Here is a 20,896-nt window from a genome sequence, read left to right on the forward strand (position 1 = left end):
CTTAATCCAAGGAAACATCAGAATGGAAACAGAGGTTTTATTAACAATAAACAGGATAGCAGCATAGAATGGAACCTGTTTACCAGTAGGAGAACAGAACAGGAAAATATGGTTAAGGATGCAAGCTAACCCAGTCTAATACATTGTTAACCATTAAAGACCTGACAAAAGGTACCAGTGAGGAAGGTATGGAACAAAAGGCGGATATGGGTAACTTTGTGGCTCAGCAACCAGCGCAGGTCTTCAACAACTAGTCATCTAGACTGTAACTTTCCAGAACTGAGAGTCTCTGAGTGTACATGTGACTACAAAGCTGTGGAATTTTCCTAACTAGCTAACTGGCCATCTTCAGCCAAGACAAAACAACACACAGGTGCAAGTCATGAGAGCACTTGGCAATTAGCCAAGCAAGAAACAGCTTCCTCATGAGCTCAGCTCTTTACCCAGAAGTCTAAGCTCCCATTAGAACCATCCTTGGAGGGCAAGGCCTAGCAGAAGAACTAGGCCTCTTGACAACTGCCTTCTCAAAAACCAACACCACAGGTAAGGGGCCTTGATTCCATCTTTGCACCTCCTAGTTTACAGAGGACAGTCCTCTTTTCCATGGGCTGTCCAGACCGAGTTTGATTTAATGATAAAAGACCATTAGGAAGGGAGAGCAGGATGGGTGTTGAGCTTGCCTACTTGCAAGTTAGCAACTGTAAAGCAAGACAGAGCAGGCAGGCAAGCAGGTCACTTTCCCTCGCTATAATGAGATGCATTCTATTTTTATTTAAATTGCTATGATTATTCCTCAATGTGCATTTAAATTAGCATCTCCAAATTTTGAACAAACCTCAGGCCTCTTATGCATGGGTGATGCATTTCTGCTGCTGCAGCAGCAGCAGTATGTCCACCAACCTCTGCAATTTGAGCACTGATGGTGCAGGTCTGATTACTGCAAAATGAAGGTTCTACAGATATATTTAAAATGCAGGGTTATCCAGAACATTTGATTTACTGGGCCATTTTATGCATGTCTTGGTAGAAGTCTCCTTGAGTTCAATGGCACTTATTCCCACTAAAGCACACCTAGGACTGCAGTCTCAGCCCATCATTTTGGGTGTCTTATTCAAAGAATTTACCATGAATGGCTTATGCATGCAGTTTGCTCTCTGGTCCGTCCCCTCCCTTCCCTTGCATTCATTATGAAACAGATGGGGGGATGTTACCATATCTAGGTACGTAACTCCTATCGACTCCCCCCCCCCATTTTCAGTTTCTGAGCGATAGCAGGTAAATATGAAAATTGTATAAAACTGCATCGTTTCGGAGAGTTGTTTTTGTTTTTTGCTGCGTGGTCCTCAGGTGGCCAACTCAGCAACTAATCACCATTCAAGCTTCTGGTGTGTCGCCTGCTGTGTAAGAAGAATTCAGCGGACGTGAGATTCATTCATTGATTCATTCATTCATTCATTGAAGCCGGGGTGTGGGGGAGTGGATCTTAAAGGGAGAGGAGGCGAGAAAGCGAAGCTGGGGAAATACGGGCAGAACGAATAAAGACAATTAAGCGAAGGTGCCGGGCGAGAAAAAAAAGACTGTTGAGGGAAGGCAGTTAAAAGTATGCTCCATGGACAACTGCGCGCAGGGAAGAGTTAACCGCATCCTCCTGGTTAAGTTTACATGTAAATAGAGAGCAGCTGCTCCGCTCCGGCTCCGGCTGGCCCACTCGTGCCTTTGATTGGCTGCCAATGACATCACTCCATCCGCTGCTTCTGACACAGGACCCGAAGCAGTGGCGGGCGAGCCATCCCTTAAGAGTTGAGTGGCTCCTCCCCCTTGCCCACCCGCCGCCAATCCCGGGCATCCCCGCGAGGGGGGGCTCGAGCAGCTCCTCCCGGAGAGCCCCTATTGGGGGAGCGCGCTGTCTATCCCTCCCCCGGCCACGCCCTTTCCGAACCTTACATTTACTGTGTAGCAAAAGAGAAAGTAAGTATGTTGCTGGTGGAGATCAATGAAGCCGAGTGAATGGGGGCTTAATGCGTAAATCGATAGCCACAGACGAGCGTCGGGTGCTGGAGGGAAATATTTCTTTATGAAGTAAGTGGGAGACTTGGGTTGCTTACGGAGAGGAGCGGTTGTGGTGCGTAGGTCGACCGCGTAGCGTCTCCTAGAATAAATCTGCCCTGTCTTGGGGAAGAGAGAGAGATGCCTGTTTGGAAACAAACTGGGAAATGCGAAAAAATGTTGGGGAGCAATGGGAAATAAGGTACTAGCACTGTTATCCGTCCCCGCGCCGGTCTGCGCTTGGAGCCCGCCGACTTGCGTGCGTTTCACCGACTGGATTGTCAGAAACGGAGGCTTTTCTCGTCCGGGATTGCTGCAGTATCTAGGGGGGTAGGGGGGGATCGGAGTGCAGAAGAGGCTCTCCGGAGCAGCATCTCTTGTAGCGCTTCTCTTCCTCCCCCCCTCCTTTTTACGCCTGTTCTGTAAAACGCCTCCCCCCTCGGTGAGGTCCTGAACCAGCTCCGGATCGGTGAGCGTGAAAAGGTGCCTCAATTTGGCTGGGCTCTTTTAACTCCCAAGTCTGACTTCATGGCTTGGCTGGAAATATATTACCTCTGCTGCAGAGATGCAGAGCTCCCCCAATATCTTTGCCATCCTAAGGCAAACAGGGTTCCCTTAGCCGGTCTCCAAATACTTTATTAGTTTCTTTTTTTAAAAAAAATCCAAACATTAAAAAACCAAACTCAAACATAACGTTACTGGTCTCGCACGTGATTTGGTTACTAAACTAACCCCTTGTTTTCTCTTTTTGTAAAAAAGAAAAAGGGTACTATTTCCCTTCTCCCGATCTTTGCTTCTCTTATTTCTCAGGAATGCATGGTGTTGTGTTGTTTTTCTCTGTACATTTATTTGTTGCTCTTCACAAATAGAAGGTGGGGAAAGGAAACTTGTTTTCTATATATTACATTTCCTCTCCCTTTATTTAATTCATGTTTTCTGACTCCCCATAGTTGATAAATGGTATTTCCTCTGGTCACAATTTAAAACCATTCTGCAAATACTTCTCTCTCTCTCTCCCCATTCATCCTCAGGAGGAGATAGATGGGGTTTTTATGTTTTCTGGTTTCTTATCCTAGGATTGTGACCCATCCTAATGGAAAGTGTGTGTATTGGGGTTTTGAGGGGGTAGGAGATAGTTAGATTATAGAAACAGATAGCAGAATGTAGGGAAGGGAATTCACATTTTTAAAAAGTATTCTTGAATTGAGTTAAATTGTGTTCTTCTTTGACTGGAGGCACCACACGTTTCCACATGACTGTCCTTAATTTTGTGTCATCCTGTACTTCGTCCAGTTTAAGAAAGCTTAGTAAAAAAAACACCACCATCCCTTTTTGAGTCAAATGGGAGTTCTTGATAAGTATGCTTACCCTTTCAGCCTTAAAAGATACTGAGAGGGTGATGTAATAACTTTTTTTTAAAAGTGAGTGTCATTTGACTGACCTCAATTGGACTCTGCCAAATGTCAACGTAATTGGTCATTAAATGAATGCTATAAAACCAATATATATTATGAACTTGCTTGGGGGTGGGAGTTGCAGGGAACTCTGATTTTAGGACAGTGGATCATCTCAGTCTGTCCCTCCTTGTGTTATGGTAGTGATAACTAAGGTATAAGAGCAGGAAGGTTGGGACCTGAATTCTTTGATATTCCAGGCCTGTCATTTTATGAGAGTGTGCTTGTATCTGAATAAATGGCAGTTCCAGAATAGCAGTTCTGCTCATAAGGGATGCATGGAAGCCTCTGTTTCTTATCTCTCGTTTCTTTTCAGTATGTGTTCAGATTACTGGCGAACTTCTCTCTCTCCCCCCCCCCCCTTTTGGTGGATTTTTACAGGAAGCCAACAGTATTGAAAACTGTGAGCTAGGAGGGAGTTAGAACATCACCTCAGGCCAGATTTGGCTGCCCTGCATTATTGATAATTGTTAACATCACACTGGTCGCTTCTGTCTATTTTTAATTTGCAGAAGGGAGGATAAAGTAGGGGCAGGTTCTTTTCCACAATGAGCTTTCTTCCCTTGGAGCAAGAAAGCCTTGGGTACATGATGGTAGCTGCTCTGCAAGTACCTTTTGGTGTCTGGCCTATGTAATGTGGACTATTTAGGTTAGTCTTCATCGGGCCTGAATATTCTCAAAACATAGATAAAACATCAACATTCTGCAGGAAGTTAACCTAATTTCTGCAGCAGCAGAAGAAAATGATTCAATGTGCATATCAATTAAAATTTGCATAAATTATGCCACTTAAGATTTGCACAATCTCCCATTTTTCCCATTATTTATTATATCATCTTTTACCACTTTTCCAAATCCTGCCCTCCCTACAGGGTGCAGAAGCCCTCTACTCTCTGGGAGGCTTATTTAGCAACTTCTCTGCTTTTTTTGATAACTGACCACTTACAGCCCTTAATATATTTTTTAGCAATCATAAGGACTATAAAATAGCTTTTTAATGTAAGTGCAGGCTGAGATGCTGCAGCTGAATTCTGTTAGTGACCAGCATGCATTTATTGTGCACCCCCACAACTGCAGCAGACTCGCAGTCCTGGGTTGGAGGCAGCCAATGTGTGGCAGTTTCTGCCATGGCATAAAGGTTGGGATGGATAATTTCCCAACTTCTTACAGTTTTATGATTCCATGTTTGGTGGCTGTGTGCTCTCCCCTTGTTCTATGAAAAACAAAGCATTTGATCAACAATATTTAGAGCATTGCTATCCGGGAATAATGATGGAACTCTTGTGTGTTGCGAGATACTTTCTTATTGTTATTTTATTTCCATCCCCCTTTTAACAGAGAGCTTGAGTTCCTTTTGACTTGCCATTCTCAGCTTCCTCATGCCTCCATCTCCACTAGACGACAGGGTAGTAGTGGCACTCTCCAGGCCCGTCCGACCTCAGGATCTCAACCTTTGCTTAGATTCCAGCTATCTGGATTCTGCCTCTTCTGCCAGCGAGAGCCACGTGAGTCTCCTCAGCACAGCTGTTGTGTCCCTCAAGGCTGCGAATCTGACGTATATGCCCTCATCCAACGGCTCTGCTCGCTCCTTGAGTTGTGGATGCAGCAGTGCCAGTTGCTGCACTGTGGCAACGTACGACAAAGACAATCAGGCCCAGACTCAAGCCAGCACCAGCAGCACTTCTGCCAACGTAGGAACCTCGACCACGTGCCCTGCTAACCAAATGGTCAACAACAATGAGAACTCTGGCCCGTTGAGTCCCTCCAGCGGTGTGGGGAGCCCGGTCTCGGGCCCAACCAAGCAGTTGCCTAGTGTCAAAATCATCTATCCCAATGAACTGGCAAAGAAGATGACCAAATGCAGCAAGAGCCACCAAGGGCCGGTCATCATCGATTGCCGGCCCTTCATGGAATACAACAAGAGCCACATCCAAGGAGCTGTCCACATCAATTGCTCTGACAAGATCAGCCGGCGAAGGCTTCAGCAAGGCAAGATTACCGTCTTGGACTTGATCTCTTGCCGGGAAGGCAAGGACTCCTTCAAGAGGATCTTTTCCAAAGAAATAGTTGTTTATGATGAGAATACCAATGAGCCAAGCAGAGTCATACCTTCGCAGCCATTGCACATAGTGCTGGAGTCTCTCAAGCGAGAAGGCAAGGAGCCACTGGTTCTCAAAGGTATTTATGACCCATATTCTGCTGCCTTTCTTCTCTCCTTTTCTAGGGATGCAGCGATTTGCCGGGCCACTGGGAAGGCAAAGCTCTGCATGTTCTTGTGGAGATAGTTCAGGATCTCTTGATGCAGGAGGACTTGAAAAAGGAAGGATGTGGTCTTGGTGCTTTTTTCCATTTCTTAATAGGGTTGTGAGTTTAAGGTTAATCCAAAAGCAATTTCCTTGGGATTAATGCTCACAATGTGGTATGCAAACTTCTAGCTTTTGCGGGATTCATCCTGGACTTGATATTTTTCTTAATAGAGATTGGAGAGGCATTTGGTTAAGCCTGTTGTATATTTTCTTTCAGTCTTAATGGTGGTAACTGTTAGAACCATGCCTTCTTCAAAAGCTGGTGGGTTAAGTGGAGGCGCATTAGCCTACAGAAACAGATGAGGACATCCTTTTTGGAAATGCGAAAAACCCTAAAGAATCAGCAACTGTCCTTGGCACTTAAACTCTCAGGTCCCATGCAAAAATAAACCACGATAACTTTCATGTTAGCAAAGCTGGAGATGAATGTTGGGAAATGTTCTAGGTCCAGAATAATTAGAAGGCAAATTAGGTAGCATCAGTGAATCTAGGGGCAGGAGTAGAGCTTGACCTTGACGAGAACTACACTGAAGACTGATGAGTCTCTTGTGAGCCGCTTCACAGCATGAGCTCAAAGAGGAAGAAGGGCAAGTGACTGAAACTTCCTGTTTCCTTGTTTCCTTTTGAACATGGAAGTGGAAAGCTCTGAAAGCTATGGGGCCCAGGTAGCTTATGGAGATCATGGGTCTTGAAGCTAGTAAGATGAGTTCTGCTCACTGTGCTGTGGAGGTAGTGCAAGTCAACTACAGTTCCTTTTTTTGCCACTTTCTAGTAACATATGAAATAGTCAGAGTGACTTTGAAATGGAATGATGGAACAGAGTTCCTAAAAGGTAATATAGTTGAGATGGCCCGCTTATGGAAATGGTTATTGACCTTATTGGCCCAGCAACCTGAACACATTTACAGTACATAGCTATGAAACTTCATTAATGCAATGGAATTGTGAGTGTGTGTTTAGGATTGCCTGTTTATGAGCTTAGTGTTGTGTTGGACAACACTGGTAACTACTACAGTAAACTGTTACCAGTAATTAAAGTAATTGTGTGCCTTTTTTTGTGTGTTCATGTATTAACTAGAACTAATTAGCATCCATGTTTTACTTTAGTGAGCCATGAAGGTTAGCTATGACTTTGCGTGTGCATACAGCAACCGAGAACTGCATTAATCTATTGACAGAATATGGTTTTAGACAAACGTCATGCAAGAAAACAAGGTCATTGTGATTGAGAAGCTTAACCCCTAGAACGTCATTTGCAGGAATAGGTGATCATAGATCCAGTGGCTAGAGTTATGGTCACCAGTGTGGCACTTGAGGGATCAATGGTGCCTTTGAGGACCTCTCCTGTTGCTTCTGAGCCCCTCCTTGCTGACCCCTTTGTAATGAGTTGGTGAGGGCAGGGTACCTTTTTCTTTCCTTTGAAAAGTGCATAGAACTGAAGGAGGAAGTTTAAAGAAGAAATGTTCTCTACTTCCTCTTTCAGATCAATATGCTTCTCAAAACTCAGATTATTACATGAGCTGCTGAAAAGAAAGTATAGTGAGTAAGGGGGTAGACAGGATAGCGGGAAGAAGAGGGTGCCACAAGATTTGGAAGACAGACTGGAGAGAGAGAGAGAAGGTTGTGGTGGGGCCCATACACATACCACCACATGATCCTCATGAAATTGCATCATTTGTAAAGGGTTCCTCCCTGCATCAGATCATATCTGTCTTTTGACTGAAGGTAAAAGACTCAGTACTGCCATGTTTATTTTTATGTCTGTTTTAAATGATCTTATCTAGTACACATTTTTTTAATTATGTACACCATACAGACTTTGGTAATTAAGCAGTATATAAGTAGCCTAAATAAATGATGTGACAACATGGGTTTGAGGCACAGATGGTATGATGCTCATAATTTTGCAAAGGTTCCCCTCAAAGCTAGAACCAAATCATAGGTCACATCTGTGTCCACAGATGTGTTCTGTGATTTGGTGGTTTTGTTGTCATCCTCTGTAGAAATCATGATCTGTGCCTTGCGTCAATGTATTTGTGGTTCTGGCAAGCACCTAAGCAAATTTTTGTACGGAGCAGCCTACCAGTGTAAGCTTTAATTTGGTGATGTTTCGGGGGGCCTGCCATAAATTCATGCAAATTCTGTAAAATCCATTTTAATTCTAGTGGATCCAGCTTTTACCCAGACCCCATGGAAAAAGCAAATAATCTATATGTGTGTGTTGGCTTTCTCTCTTTTTGTCAGGGTGGTGGGTGTGATCCAGGGAAAAGGGGTAGGGAGAATCAACCAGAGGGGGTAGTTTTCATAGCACACCTCTCAAAATTCCAGAATATGTCCACAAACCCCCAAAAGGTTGGCAACTGCTGGATTAGATAACCAAAAAACTAGAGGCTGAAAATCTGATTCACCCGATGGTCTCAGCATTCTTTAGGGAGAAGCCACAGTTTCTTAGCAGAGCACATGTTGGCACTAGGGAGGTCCCATATCAACCATTAGCATCTCTTTTTAAACCAGAGTTGGGGAACCTGTGGCCCTGCAGATGTTGTGGGCTACAACATGCACCAACCCTCAATGCTGCACATGCTGGCTGGGGCTGATGGGAGTTGGAGTTATAATCCTTGTGGGAACCAATGAATTGTGAGCACAATATTGGAATAAGAAGACTCTGGTTTAAATTCCCACTCAGTAATGATACTCCCAGGGTGACCTTGGGCCGGTCACTATCTTAGGATCTGACTCATCTCACTCAGAACCATGTATGCTACCATGACTTTAAAGCAGAAAAGTTGGGATTTGAATATAATAATTTATTTTAATTCTTTAATGGGGAGGAAAAGTAATAGGTCCTTTAATGAAAACCACAATCTCCAGCTTCTGACTTGCTTTGATTGAAGTATGATGGCCCACCTGTAGGCAATCAGAAAGGTAGGGGGCATGGCATCATTTCCCCTGTAATATGAGAGCTGCATCACACACTGGGGAAGAACTTTACTTGGTGGTAAAGTGCATGATTTGCATGCAGAAGGTCTGGCATCCAATCCCTGGCATCTCCAGATAGGCCTTGGGAAGACCGTGGCCTGAGATCTTGGAGAGATGCAACCAAGCAGAGCAGACCATCAGGTAGATGGACCAGTTTTCAATTACTTGCCCTGCCCTGCCTTCTGGAGGAATATGTGTAGGCTCAGCATAAGTAGGAAGGGGTGCGGGGAAGAACTGGTGAGGTGGCTTTGTTACAGATGAAGCCTGACTGTTGCATTCACTGAAAAGAAGTGGGATGGCGTTCCACACCACTTTAAGCGCTAATAAATGGGTGGTGATAAACAGGTGTATAACACAGCTTAATCTCTTGGAGGACATGGTTGCACTTACTGTTAAGTTGTGGTTTGTGTTTGCACACAATATAGTCCAACAGCTAACACCACTCTCCTTATATTCTGAAGACTTGCCAAATTAAGTCCATCACGCAGATATTTTAAATAATATAATAATGATTTTTTAAATTTATACCCAGCCCATCTGGATGGGTTTCCCCAGCCACTCTGGGTGGCTTAAAGCACATAAAAAATGTAAAATGTTAGACATTAAAAACTTCCCAACACAGGGTTGCCTTCAGATGTCTTCTAAAAGTCAGATCGTTGTTTATTTCCTTGACATTAGAAGGGAGGGCGTTCCACAGAGTAGGCACCACTGTGAGAAGGCCCTCTACTTGGTTTCCTGTAACCTCGCTTCTCGCAGTGGGGGAGCCGCCAGAAGGCCCTTGGAGCTGGACCTCCGAGTCTGGGCTGAACTCTGTCCCCATCATTTCCACCTTGCGTTCCATGACAGAAGAAAGGTGGGGGTATAAATGTACTAAACAGATAAACAACATGAAGAAGGTATATGTGGAATGTAAATTGTAGTGATAATTGCTGGAACTTATATTAACACCCTATTTGGACCTCCTGCCCTCATACAGACTCATGAAATCCTTTGTATCACCTGAGGAAATTCTACTCAAAGTGGTGACCTGTTTTTAGGCTATGCTTCTGTTATAATGATATATTGTTTGGTGTTTTAGACTCTATGCCACTTAGAGGTTTCTGAAACATTAAGTGGTGCATGGATGTTTTTAAATGGTTAGTTACTGTATAAAAGCAACATGTGAAGAGGGGGACTGAGTAGCCGCACCCTCGAGTAGCTCCTCCTCCTGGTGTCCATACATACAGTGTGACTGTCTTCAGTGATACGGCTTTGCATCCATATTCCATATGCACAAAGACTTCTATGCACTTCATCTGGAACACAGAGCCACCAGCAGGATGGGCTCCTTTGCACAGGTAGACATCTGGAGTGAAGCTACTTGGGAATGATCCCGTTTAGATATGTTTTAGATGTGAATATCATCTGAGTAGCACAATAATAAGTTTATTGTTCTATGTGCACCTTTAGCTTATGTTGAATCACTAAGGCTATCTATTGAGAACAGAGATTATAGAGAAATAATCCATCTCAAATTACCATCTCTGCTAGCAATCTTGAGACTATAGGAATTGTGAAAGGACACAGAGACACAAATTCAAAAATCCATGACTTAGTGCACTGCTGGAATTCTGCCTTAACTATTAGAAAACTAGGGTCCAATAGAACAGTGAATATGTGTATGTGATGGTTGAAATATGACAGGTAGTCCTTAGGAATGAAGTTCCCGGAGTTTCAAAGGCTTAGGTTGCCTCTTAGTCCTTGATTGCATCATTTGGGAGGGGAAAGAATCCTCACAATGTCACCCAGCAAACGCTGTTCTGGCCCTGCTCTGAAGTTGGGAGTTTTAAAATTAGCCAAAAGCACTTAGCCGCTTGATCTAAAGAAGCTTTAGAAGAAAAGATTAATTTTTTTCTCCCCTTCTGCCAGCTAGGAAAAATTGTGGGTAGAGATCAAGGGATTAATGCTGCAGGTCTTTTTTTTTTTTACTTAACGGTGGCCAGAAAAAAGAGTGAGCAGGAAAGGGAGCGATGGCCACATCTCCATATGTTCTTTTTAAAGCAGCAGTGCTTAAAGGCGAGGACAACAAACGAAAAGCCCCTTTCTCATCCCTGCCTTGTTTGGAAGTGTGATCTGGACCGAGGAGACATAATAAGGCTCTGCTTCAGCATCTGTGCTTGCAGTGTGGCCAGAGAGGTGTTTGTTATTCAATTTCACTTGTCGGATGGAATTTTTTCCATCATGCTTCAGTAGCTCTTAATGTCCTGCATGTGATGCAATTTTTGTTTTTAGAGTTTGAACTAAAACTGAAGCTGGGCTCTAAAGCCCCTCTTGCTTTTAATGTTGAGTGAGGCTCTTGCCTTGACTGCGATCCAGTCATAATTTATGGCTGGCCCATCTGATCTTCCCAGTTTATGTTTGTAAACATTGGTTGCTAACTGCCCCATCCAAGTTTGTCCCGCCCCCCCCCCATCCACTGATCTAGTGCCATGTTCTCCATGTTTGGTGCTGCCTGTCAAGCAGGCAGCTCTCTGTTGCCATTTCAGTGGTACAGTGTCACACAGAGGAGAAACTGATCAGAGGGACCTGGCCCCTAGGGATTAAATTACAGGCTTAATTTACAGCTCTGGCTGGTGACCTCGATCAAATATATATTCCTGTTCTAGACGTCTAGTGCTCTTTTTTTTGCTGGTGCTCTGTGATGTGCAGAAATGTGGCAATTCCAATAGAAGGCCAGGCTGTCCTTTTGTTAAAATACAGTTGAAATGTGTCCACTGGAATATAGATTTGAAAACACCGGTTCGGTTTCATTACATTTCTAGCTTGTTCTTCCTGTGTCTTTCTGGCTGATAGGAATTGTATTCGTAGCAATATGCATAGGGCCACTAGATTAGCTACTCTTTCTCTAAGGATCTCAGGTTACCCAATTCTCTCCCGTGATATGATGATCTAGGTTAGTCTTTGAGGTAGTGGTTGCCTCCTAGAGAGTCCATAACTGAGCAGGCGTTTGAACCTGGAGCTCCTCATTTTAAATATGAACTGGAGCCTTGGTCCCATGCTTTATACAGTGAGACTTTCTAACAGGGTTTTGAAGGAGAAAAAAATACATTAAAGCACTCTGCAAAATTAACAGCTTGTGCATGCAGTATAATGAGTAGATATGAAGTGTCCCTGATTCAAGGGAGTCGTGCTTAGGCAAGGGACTTGTGCCTGCAGAGGAGATGATTTTGTTGCTAAAGCTGAGAACCACTGTTTACCCATCACCTCTGCTGGGTGAAATGCAGCACTGGAAAGGGCTAATAGTCATCTGCTTTATTGTTGTATTTATTACCCAAATAATCGTATGGTGGGTTACAACAATTTAAAATTCAGAATTAAAAAAACAGTTAAAACAATGAACAGGGTGGGTCTTCCTGAAACACGTATCTCACACGTGTCAAAGGCCAGAATAAAGGGCCATATCTTCATCATCATTCACTGAAAGCCACATACAGTAATGAGGAAGCGAGACTCACCTCTATGGGGAGGGAATTCCACAACTCAGGGACTGCCATAGAGAATGTCACCTCCCACCTCAAACTTTGAAGGGAGGCAGAATTATCAAGAGGACCCCCTCTGCTGATCTTAATGCCAGAGGGACTGTAGGGGAAGAAGGGATATTTCAGATATTTTGGGACCGAAGTCATTTAGGGCTTTGAAAACCTGCACAAGCACTTTGAATTGGGAATAGAAATGAACTGGCAGCCAATGCAGTTACTTTAGAACAGGGATTATGAGAGTTATAAAGGCAACTCCAGCCAGTCGTCTGGCCACTGCATTTTGGACCAGGTGATGTTTCTGAGTTGTCTTCAAGGGCAGCCTTGCATAAAGTGCACTGCAATAATCCAGTCTGCAAGTTAGCAGAGCATGGAGCATCATAGCCATGTGTTCTTTGCAGCCAGGCTGCAGTTCTTAAGAGTTTAAGTGACATGTTGACCAGTAGGCCACTGCAAGAACCATGAATGGCTCACAGCTGCTGCTTAAAACAGAAATAACAAATTTGTCTTGAGGCTGAACCTTTCCCAACATGGTGCCTTCCAGTTGCTGTTGGACTCCAACTTCATCAGCCCCAGCCAACATGGCCTGTGGTCAAGGACGATGGAAGTTGTAGTCCAAAATATCTGTAGGGCACCTGGTGGGCAAAGCTGCTATGCTATAATACAATGGCAGTGACCTTGGGACAGGTGTTATAGATGGACACACTCTTTCCTATCAAATGGATAATTTATGCTGACATTTTCAGGTGAGCCCTCTCTCCCTCCTCCAGTGCACCTTGTTCTGAAATTCTTCATGGTCACGCCTGACACTTATCCTTTCCCTCTTGCTCCAAAGGCGTTTGGAACGTTCCTGAGATGTTAGCTATGGAATGTTTTTGGTTTTTTATTAATCCATGGTTAGTTTTTGTTTCTGACTTGTAAATCACAAGCTTTGATAGAGAGTGGCCCCTTCATAACAGAAGAGTGAATGGTGGTTGAGAGTCCCAAGCTATCCTGCTGCAATTTTGGGCGGTCTCAGCTGTGCTCCATGCCGTTCCTCCTGCATTTGGCTTCTGAGTTTGATGTGCACAGTCTTCCTCCTCGGTCCCTTTAAGAAGATACGTATCATGTGACTCTTCTAACCAAAAAGCCGTTTCTCGAGCGGATTCCTTTCTTTGAACATCATGTTTTTCTTCCTGCAGCTCCTGATACAGAACTGAGAACAGCCTATGGTGCGATATTTGCGAAATGACAACTCTCTTTGAGCAAAGCTTTGCTTTCTTAGCAATTTTTGGAAGGGTTGTCATCCCCAAAGACGAGTAGATGACTCACACGTGGTGTTACTGAGGTGGCTTAGTGAGATTGTACTACTGAGATCATGTTCTACAAACTTTCAGAGCTATATCGGCCTAAAAGCAGTTGCTCCTTTAGTCCAATGAAGATGTAATATTTGCTAATCTCTTACCACGGTTAAGGGACTGGTGCACTCCTCTCTCGGTTGACAAAACTTGCCGCTCTTCATTTGTCAGCCTTAACTGTGGTTGGTGTTTAACATTTGCATGAGTGCTAATCTGTGGCCAATACGATTTGGAGCTGGCCTTTAATTAGGTTGGGGTAGGGCTCTCAGTGGTAGGGCAGCTGTTTTACATTCAGAAAGTCCCAAGTTCATTCCCTGGCAGCTCCAGTTAGGGCTGGGAATGTCTCCTGTCTGAGAACCTGGAGAATCGCTGCTAGTCAGTGTTGGCAGGTTTGCCAATCTAACTTGTATAAAGTAGCTTCCTGGGTTTTGTAAACCCCGATTAAGAGGCATCCCAGTAGGTCTTTACAACGGTTAGGGTGGATGTTAAATTGGGTTAAAATGAGCAATGAAGGAAATGAGGCATTTGTGCTGGAAAGTGGAAGGGGCAATGTTGGAGGGGCAATGTTGCAGGATCAAATAATTCTGGCTACGGGGTTCTGGAGGATGTTTGCTCATGCAGTCTTCTGCTCATTTAGAGAAAGAATGGAATTATAGTATTATAGTATTAATGGATTGGGAGGGGGCTGTTTTTATACATGCAGGGACCCCGTGCAAGGCTAGCTTCTTAATCTAAGGGTCCAGAATTTCCATAAGGGAAGCTTGCGAATTACTAGACACAGCAGTGTCTTTTTGTGAGAGAATGGAAAGCATAATGGATGAAAAAGTCCTGGAAAGCTCATAAATAATCTATGTTATGCTCTTTCCTAGAAGCTGGCAGGTACAGGTGTTGGCAGACCTTGCTGTGTAACCATTGCTACAATTTCAGGGGCCCCTGAATGGATAATATATTAAGTGTTCTCTGCACTGTCCCTTTAAATCCAGCCCAGGCAGTGTCCTCCCATTTTTCTAGGAGGCCTGTCTGTAGAACCCTGCCAAGGAGCTATTACTCAGCCTGATAGGCTACTGTTGAACCTTGACTACTAGAGCCTGAATCCAGTGGGCAAGGCAAGGCTGTCAGCAGGACATGTCAATGGATGTGGAGGAGAAGTGAAGGTGACCATAGGCTCCCCCCCCATTGTCAGATTCTGAGCAGGGCTGTGGTAGAGCTGCATGCGGAGGGTTCCTACTTCGATTCCAGGCACCTGGGAAGACGTTGTCTAAAACCCTGGAGAGCTGCCGTCAGTCAGTGGGGACAACACAGGAATTGATGACCTGGGATACGGATGGCGCTATGGTTTAAAGCACTGACCCTCTTGGGCTTGCTGATCGGAAGGCCAGCAGTTCGAATCCCTGCGACGGAATGAGCTCCCGTTGTTCTCTCCCAGCTTTTGCCAGCCTAGCAGTTTGAAAGCATGCCAGTGCAAGTACAGTGGTACCTCAGGTTACAGACGCTTCAGGTTACAGACTCTGCTAACCCAGAAATAGTACCTCAGGTTAAGAACTTTGCTTCAGGATGAGAACAGAAATTGTGCAGCGGCGGCAGCGGGAGGCCCCATTAGCTAAAGTGGTACCTCAGGTTAAGAATAGACCTCCAGAATGAATTAAGTTCTTAACCCAAGATACGACTGTAGATAAATAGGGTCTGCTGTGGCGGAAAGGTAAACGGTGGTTCCGTGCACTCTGGTTTCTGCCATGGTGTCCCGTTGCGCCAGTAGCGGTTTAGTCATGCTGGCCACATGAAGATGTCTGTGGACAAACACCAGCTTCCTCAGCCTGAAAGCACGATGAGCTGCAACCCCATAGTCACCTTTGACTGGACTTAACTGTCCAGGGGTCCTTTACCTTTACCTTTTTACCTATAAGGCAACTTTTGAAGTCCCATGGTCCCTGCTTATAGGAGCCACATGGCATGAATGCAGACCTAGTTAAACCATGGAACTTGTCCCACAGGCAACCAACACATTTCCTGCTTGCAGGCTTCCCATAGACATCTTGGTTGGCCACTGTAAAGGCAGGATGCTGGACTAGATGGGACACTGACCTGACCCAGCCAGCTCCTGTTATGTTCTTAATTACCAGGGTTAGGCTGTTATCTGAGCCTATCCTGATGACCCCTTTAAAACTTGTCCACATCTGCCCTGCAGTAAAGCTGTCCATGCTACTTGTAAGGATGCTAGAAGGTGACCACGCTACTGTAAGGAGCACTCTGCAAGACAGTCTTGCTAGTGTCAGCCTGAGTGAGAATCATAGCATTGTAGAGTTGGAAGGGACTATGAGGGTCATCAAACCCCTACAATGTAGGAACCTTTTGCCCACCATGGGGCTCAACCCACAACCCTGAGATTAAGAATCTCCTGTTCTACCAACTGAGCTATCCAGTCAATTATTTTCTCTACATCCCTAAATCTTGGATTCTCTGTAAAATGGGCTAGAACTCCACTCACTGCTTCAACACGTAATCACTTGGTGAGCTACTTCCTAGTTAAAGAGATGCCAATATTTACACAAAGGCATCTTGGGGATGTGTGTGCCATGTTCCTCCCCACAGGAGCACTCATCATGCTCTATCGTGCGCTTTCTCATGTCCTGCCAGGATTTTCCATCAAGGTTCTTGTTGGCTGTTCTCTCCAGCTTTTAGGCCTCTGCCAGGTTTGTTCATATAAATAGCTTTGCCAGGAGCATTCATTTTCTTTCACTGGACATTTGATTGCTTCTTTCAATTTTAAATGAATTATACTTTTGAAATGGCTTTCAAAATGCACATTCGAAATTAAAATAGGTGTGTTAAACCCTCATTGTGTTTTCAGAATACGTGAAGATTGAGAAGCAGAGATCAAGACGGTCCCCCTGACTTGGGCAAGGCCATTTGTTGTGTGTGTCAAAAATGATTACATTGTTTTTGGCATTTCACAAGAACAGCCTGCTGGATCAGGCCATTGGCCCATCTAGGCCAGCATCCTGTTCTCACAGTGGCCAATCAGATGCTTGTAGGAAACTGGTAAGCAGGACCCAAGCACAAGAGCAGTCGTCCCTCCTGTGGTTTCCAGCAATTGTCATTCAGAAACATTACTGCCTCTGACTATAGAGGCAGAGTAGAGCCATCGTGGCTAGTAGCCACTGATAGCCTTATCCTCCATGAATTTGTTTGGTCCTTTTTTAATGCCATCTAAACTGGTGGCCATCAATGTTTTTATCACCCTTGGTTCCAGTGTTGGAAACTTAGATACAGTGGAACCTTGGGTTGCGAATGTGATCCATGCAGAAGGCGTGTTCACAACCCCCAGCGTTCGCAACCCGCAGTGCTGTGTCTGCGCACACGTGGGTAAAGATTTGGTGCTTCTGCGCATGCACAAAGCGCAATTTAGCGCTTCTGCACGAGTGCCGAAACCCGGAAGTAACCCATTCCGGTACTTCTGGGTTTGGCCCGATGCGCAACCCGAAAACACGTAACCTGAAGTGTATATAACCCAAGGTACCACTGTATATATAAGCCATGCACCAAATGGCTCCTTAAATCATAGATTTGGAAGAGACCACAAGGGCCATTGAGTCCAACCCCCTGCCAAGCAGGAAACACCATCAGAGCACTCCTGACATATGGTTGTCAAGCCTCTGCTTAAAGACCTCCAAAGAAGGAGACTCCACCACACTCCTTGGCAGCAAATTCCGAACCAAGGTTGCAGTCACCAAAACGGAATGTCTAGTTGCCATTTGGGGGCAAGAGAGTTCTAAAGCCTTATTTTTCAAATGATGGACTGACTGAGATTATCAGTTTAACATCTGGCTAGTTCAGATGACAACCTTGAGCTAGGTTAAGAACTCTAATAACTTAAAGAAGAAAAGTCACTTGACCAAGGGACAGTCCACATATCTACGGGCCTATTCCGCCCTCCTGCTCAGGCTGCACAGAAATAATAACCTTGTTATGCTGAATTCGTATTTTGCACAATTTGTATATGGTGTTTGTTTGATAATGTGTGATTTGCTATGCCTATTAAAGGATTGACAGACAGAAATAATAATAATTTTATTATTTGTACCCTACCCACTTGACTGGGTTGCCCCAGCCACTCTGGGTGGCTTCCAGCATATAGTAAAACATTTTGGTTCCAGAAATTCATTCCAATTGTGCAGATAAAATATAACTGATAGAATTCTACAGAATGGGGTATTAGTGTGCGAAAACAGTCCAGATCCTATGGAAAGCACCTCCAGATGGTGGAGATGTCAGGCACAATCCTGGAGCCCACGCTTATTCACTTGGTCACAAGTGGTCGAAAGCCAAGTGTGAAATGCACCTGGCTAATTTTGAACACTGCTTGGTTCACTATTCAAGTGGAATACGTACTTGGTCCCCTTTTATGCTCATCTTGAGAAAAACAGGCTGTTTGATGTAGGAAGTCTGGGAGTTAAAACTGAAATTGATGATCAGGGGAATCACAGGCTATAGCCCTTGGACTGTACTATTTCAGACTGAGAGCAGGGGAGTACGCATCAATGCTCCTTAAGAACTACTGAGCGAGGAGTAGGCTCAAATACCATCTGCTTGGTTTTTCTTACTGTATATCTCCAGGAGTGAAGAAGCCTGGGGATGGCTTCCTGCTGAGAGCTGAGCAGTCAGGGTGAGGGCCTGGAATATCCCTGAAGGGCCCTGCCTCCCCTGTGGTGACAGCCCTGTTTCCAGACAACAACAATTCCATTTTAGTGTTAGCGTTGGCTGGGATCCAGGGCCACATAATGAATAAAGGGTAGAATTATTATATGGGCAAAGTAACTCTCTTCCCCTCCCCAGTTTTAGTCACAAGCCTTTTGAGAAATGCTGGAGAAGGAGAACACAGATAACATTGCAGCTGAGGGAAGGGCACACTTGGGATTGCCAACTTTTGGTTGGCTGCTGCTCTTGTACTTCATCTGTAGACTTTAGGAGGTGGTGATGCTCTGTTCCTTGCTGTAAAAAAAGCTGACTTCTGCATCACAGTTGTTGTAAACATGGTTGTTTTTCATTAAACCTGCGGCTTAAGTAAAATGAGCATTCTCTACCTTTCACAGGGTTTCAGATCTCTAAATCCACCCAAGGAGATTCTTACGTCGCCCCTCTTCCAAATCGCTGAATGTTGCCCTTTGTGTTGTCTTAATGCTCACATAATCCCCCACATGACAGCGCCAGCTGCTGATTTTGTTTCGGAACGAGGGCTGCAATGAAGGGCAAACAGTCAGTGTTGCATTAGATACCAATACCCGGCTGGCTGGATGAAGGAGCGAATCAGCACTAAAATCCCCAAATGGGCAGATTAATATTTCATACAAGTCCCTTTCTGAGTGCTCAGTGCAGACACATGTGCTGACGAAGTCTGTGCAAAGTGATAAAGCACCTTCAGCTTATGTAAAAAATGAGGCACATGCTTTAATGCCTTGCTCTTTTGGATTTCCTCTCCACTGTTTCAGAGTCGAAGCACATAGACATTTATGTTCTGTATAGGTAATTTTCAGAGAATATGCTTTTGAATCACAGAATAGGGACCTCCCAGGGGTCATCTAGTCCAACCCTCTGCAATTCAGAGATCTCAACTAAAGCACCCAGGACAGATGGCCACCCAACCTATGCTTAAAAAACTCCAAGGAAGGAGAGTTCACAACTTCCCGAGGGAGACTGTTCCTTAACATTCCCCCATCATCCAAGGAAAGCATATTTCTGTGAAAAGGGTAAGGATCCTGAAAATGTAGTGGTGGGCAAAAAGCCCAGGGCTTCCTCTGGAAAATATATAGACCTTTGAACAATTTGGTTGCATGCAGAACTGCTCCAAGGCAGAGATGGTGGACTTGTGGCCCTCCAAATGTTTTGGGGCTACAGTTCCCAGCGCCCTCAGCCAGCATGGCCAATGGTTGGGGGAAACGTGAGTTATAGCCCAACGACAACTGGAAGGGCCACATAGAGGTGTAGAGTTGGAAGGGACCACAAGGGCCCCTGCAATGCAGGAATTTTTTTCTCTACATGGGCTCAAACCCGCGACCCTGAGGTTGAGAGTCTCACACTCTACCAACTGAGCTATCCAGCATCCTCAGGTTTGTGCTTCTTTGCAATGGAAGGGGAAATCACCTTGGCGAAAGGGAATAAGGTAACAGATGCAGAGAGTTCATGGTGTGAGCACAAGGGAAGTGGCAGGCCTTTCTGTACTTCTGTTCAGCATGTGAAAGATCATGCAGAGGTTTCAATCCGCCACTCCGTCATTGTAATGATTGACTCTACAGGGAATAGGCTCCAATCCTGCTAAAGTTGGGCAGAAAGTCACAGCTGGGCAGAAAGGAAGAGCAGGGCAGGGCTATCGTCCTTGGTCCCTACCTCTTTGGGCTTCCCAGGAACATCTGGCTGATCGCTATGGAAATGTGGTCTGGAATACATAGACTTTTGTACTGATCCAGCAGAGAGCTCTTTAGTGGGAATTAGATATCTTTGGCAGTGATATAAGTTTTCCTTTCTGGGGAGAAAAATCCTGTGCAAATTAGGCTAATTTGCATAGGGTACTTTGCATGGGGTCCCCCCCCCCATGCCCTGGTGACCTAGTTTAGCATGTTTAACATGCATTTTGTAAACAAAGCTTAGAAACGTTGAAGCCACCAAGTCCAATACTGTACTTTCAGTTGGTGCCCCTCTATTTTCTGCCCCACTCCTCATCACGGATGGTGGGCAAAATGAGCTGCTGTGAGTTCTTCCACCAAGAATGTCCACATGGCCTCATTACTGGTTTGTTCCAAACCAGAGGGCAGGTCTTGGCCACAGTCTAAAATTCAACATGGAGAAGACGAAGGAGGGAGACAGGCAGTCCCACTTTTATGTATGCAACTGCACATACACACATTGCACCAAACCACGAAGTGACCCAAAAATGTCACCAAAAGGGGAGCAGAACGGGGCAGGGCAGAGACAGAATGGGGGGGGGGTTGCAGGCTTTTCAAATATACAGGATTTCACTGATGCACTTGGTGCCTTGAAATGTAACAACTGCGTAAATGGGGCCTGTGTGCCTGTATGCATTTATTTTACTTCCACATGCTTGCGCTTGGTTTTTATGGCTGTGGGGAGTCTGTTCCCAGGCTCCACGGGAAAGGCAGGTCTTGAGGAGGAATTTGATGGAAGGAAGATGTGGTACCATGTAGGTGTACTAGAAGTAGTGAGAAGGGGGGGGGTGGAAATGTAGTTCAGTTCACATTTGAAGGTGA

At 44.8% G+C, this 20,896-nt stretch overlaps 1 protein-coding gene across 4 annotated transcripts in view; it reads left to right on the forward strand.

Annotated features, from left to right (window-relative positions):
* DUSP10 (dual specificity phosphatase 10) overlaps positions 1 to 20,896 on the forward strand; it is a 73,071-nt gene that overhangs the window by 22,450 nt on the left and 29,725 nt on the right. Inside the window, exons 1-2 of one of the 4 annotated variants that reach the window (XM_083496117.1) lie at positions 1,930 to 1,968; positions 4,839 to 5,678. The exons of 2 other annotated variants lie outside the window; for them this stretch is intronic. In XM_083496117.1, coding sequence (XP_083352243.1) covers positions 4,880 to 5,678 — 799 coding nt within the window. In that variant the 5' untranslated portion in view covers positions 1,930 to 1,968; positions 4,839 to 4,879. Of the gene's footprint in view, positions 1 to 1,929; positions 2,080 to 4,838; positions 5,679 to 20,896 lie in introns of those variants that run through there. One more of the 4 variants, XM_083496116.1, reaches the window with a different exon arrangement.

This window comes from Podarcis liolepis (genome assembly GCF_965112155.1).
Source record: "Podarcis liolepis genome assembly, chromosome: 3".
NCBI classification, from domain to species: domain Eukaryota; kingdom Metazoa; phylum Chordata; class Lepidosauria; order Squamata; family Lacertidae; genus Podarcis; species Podarcis liolepis.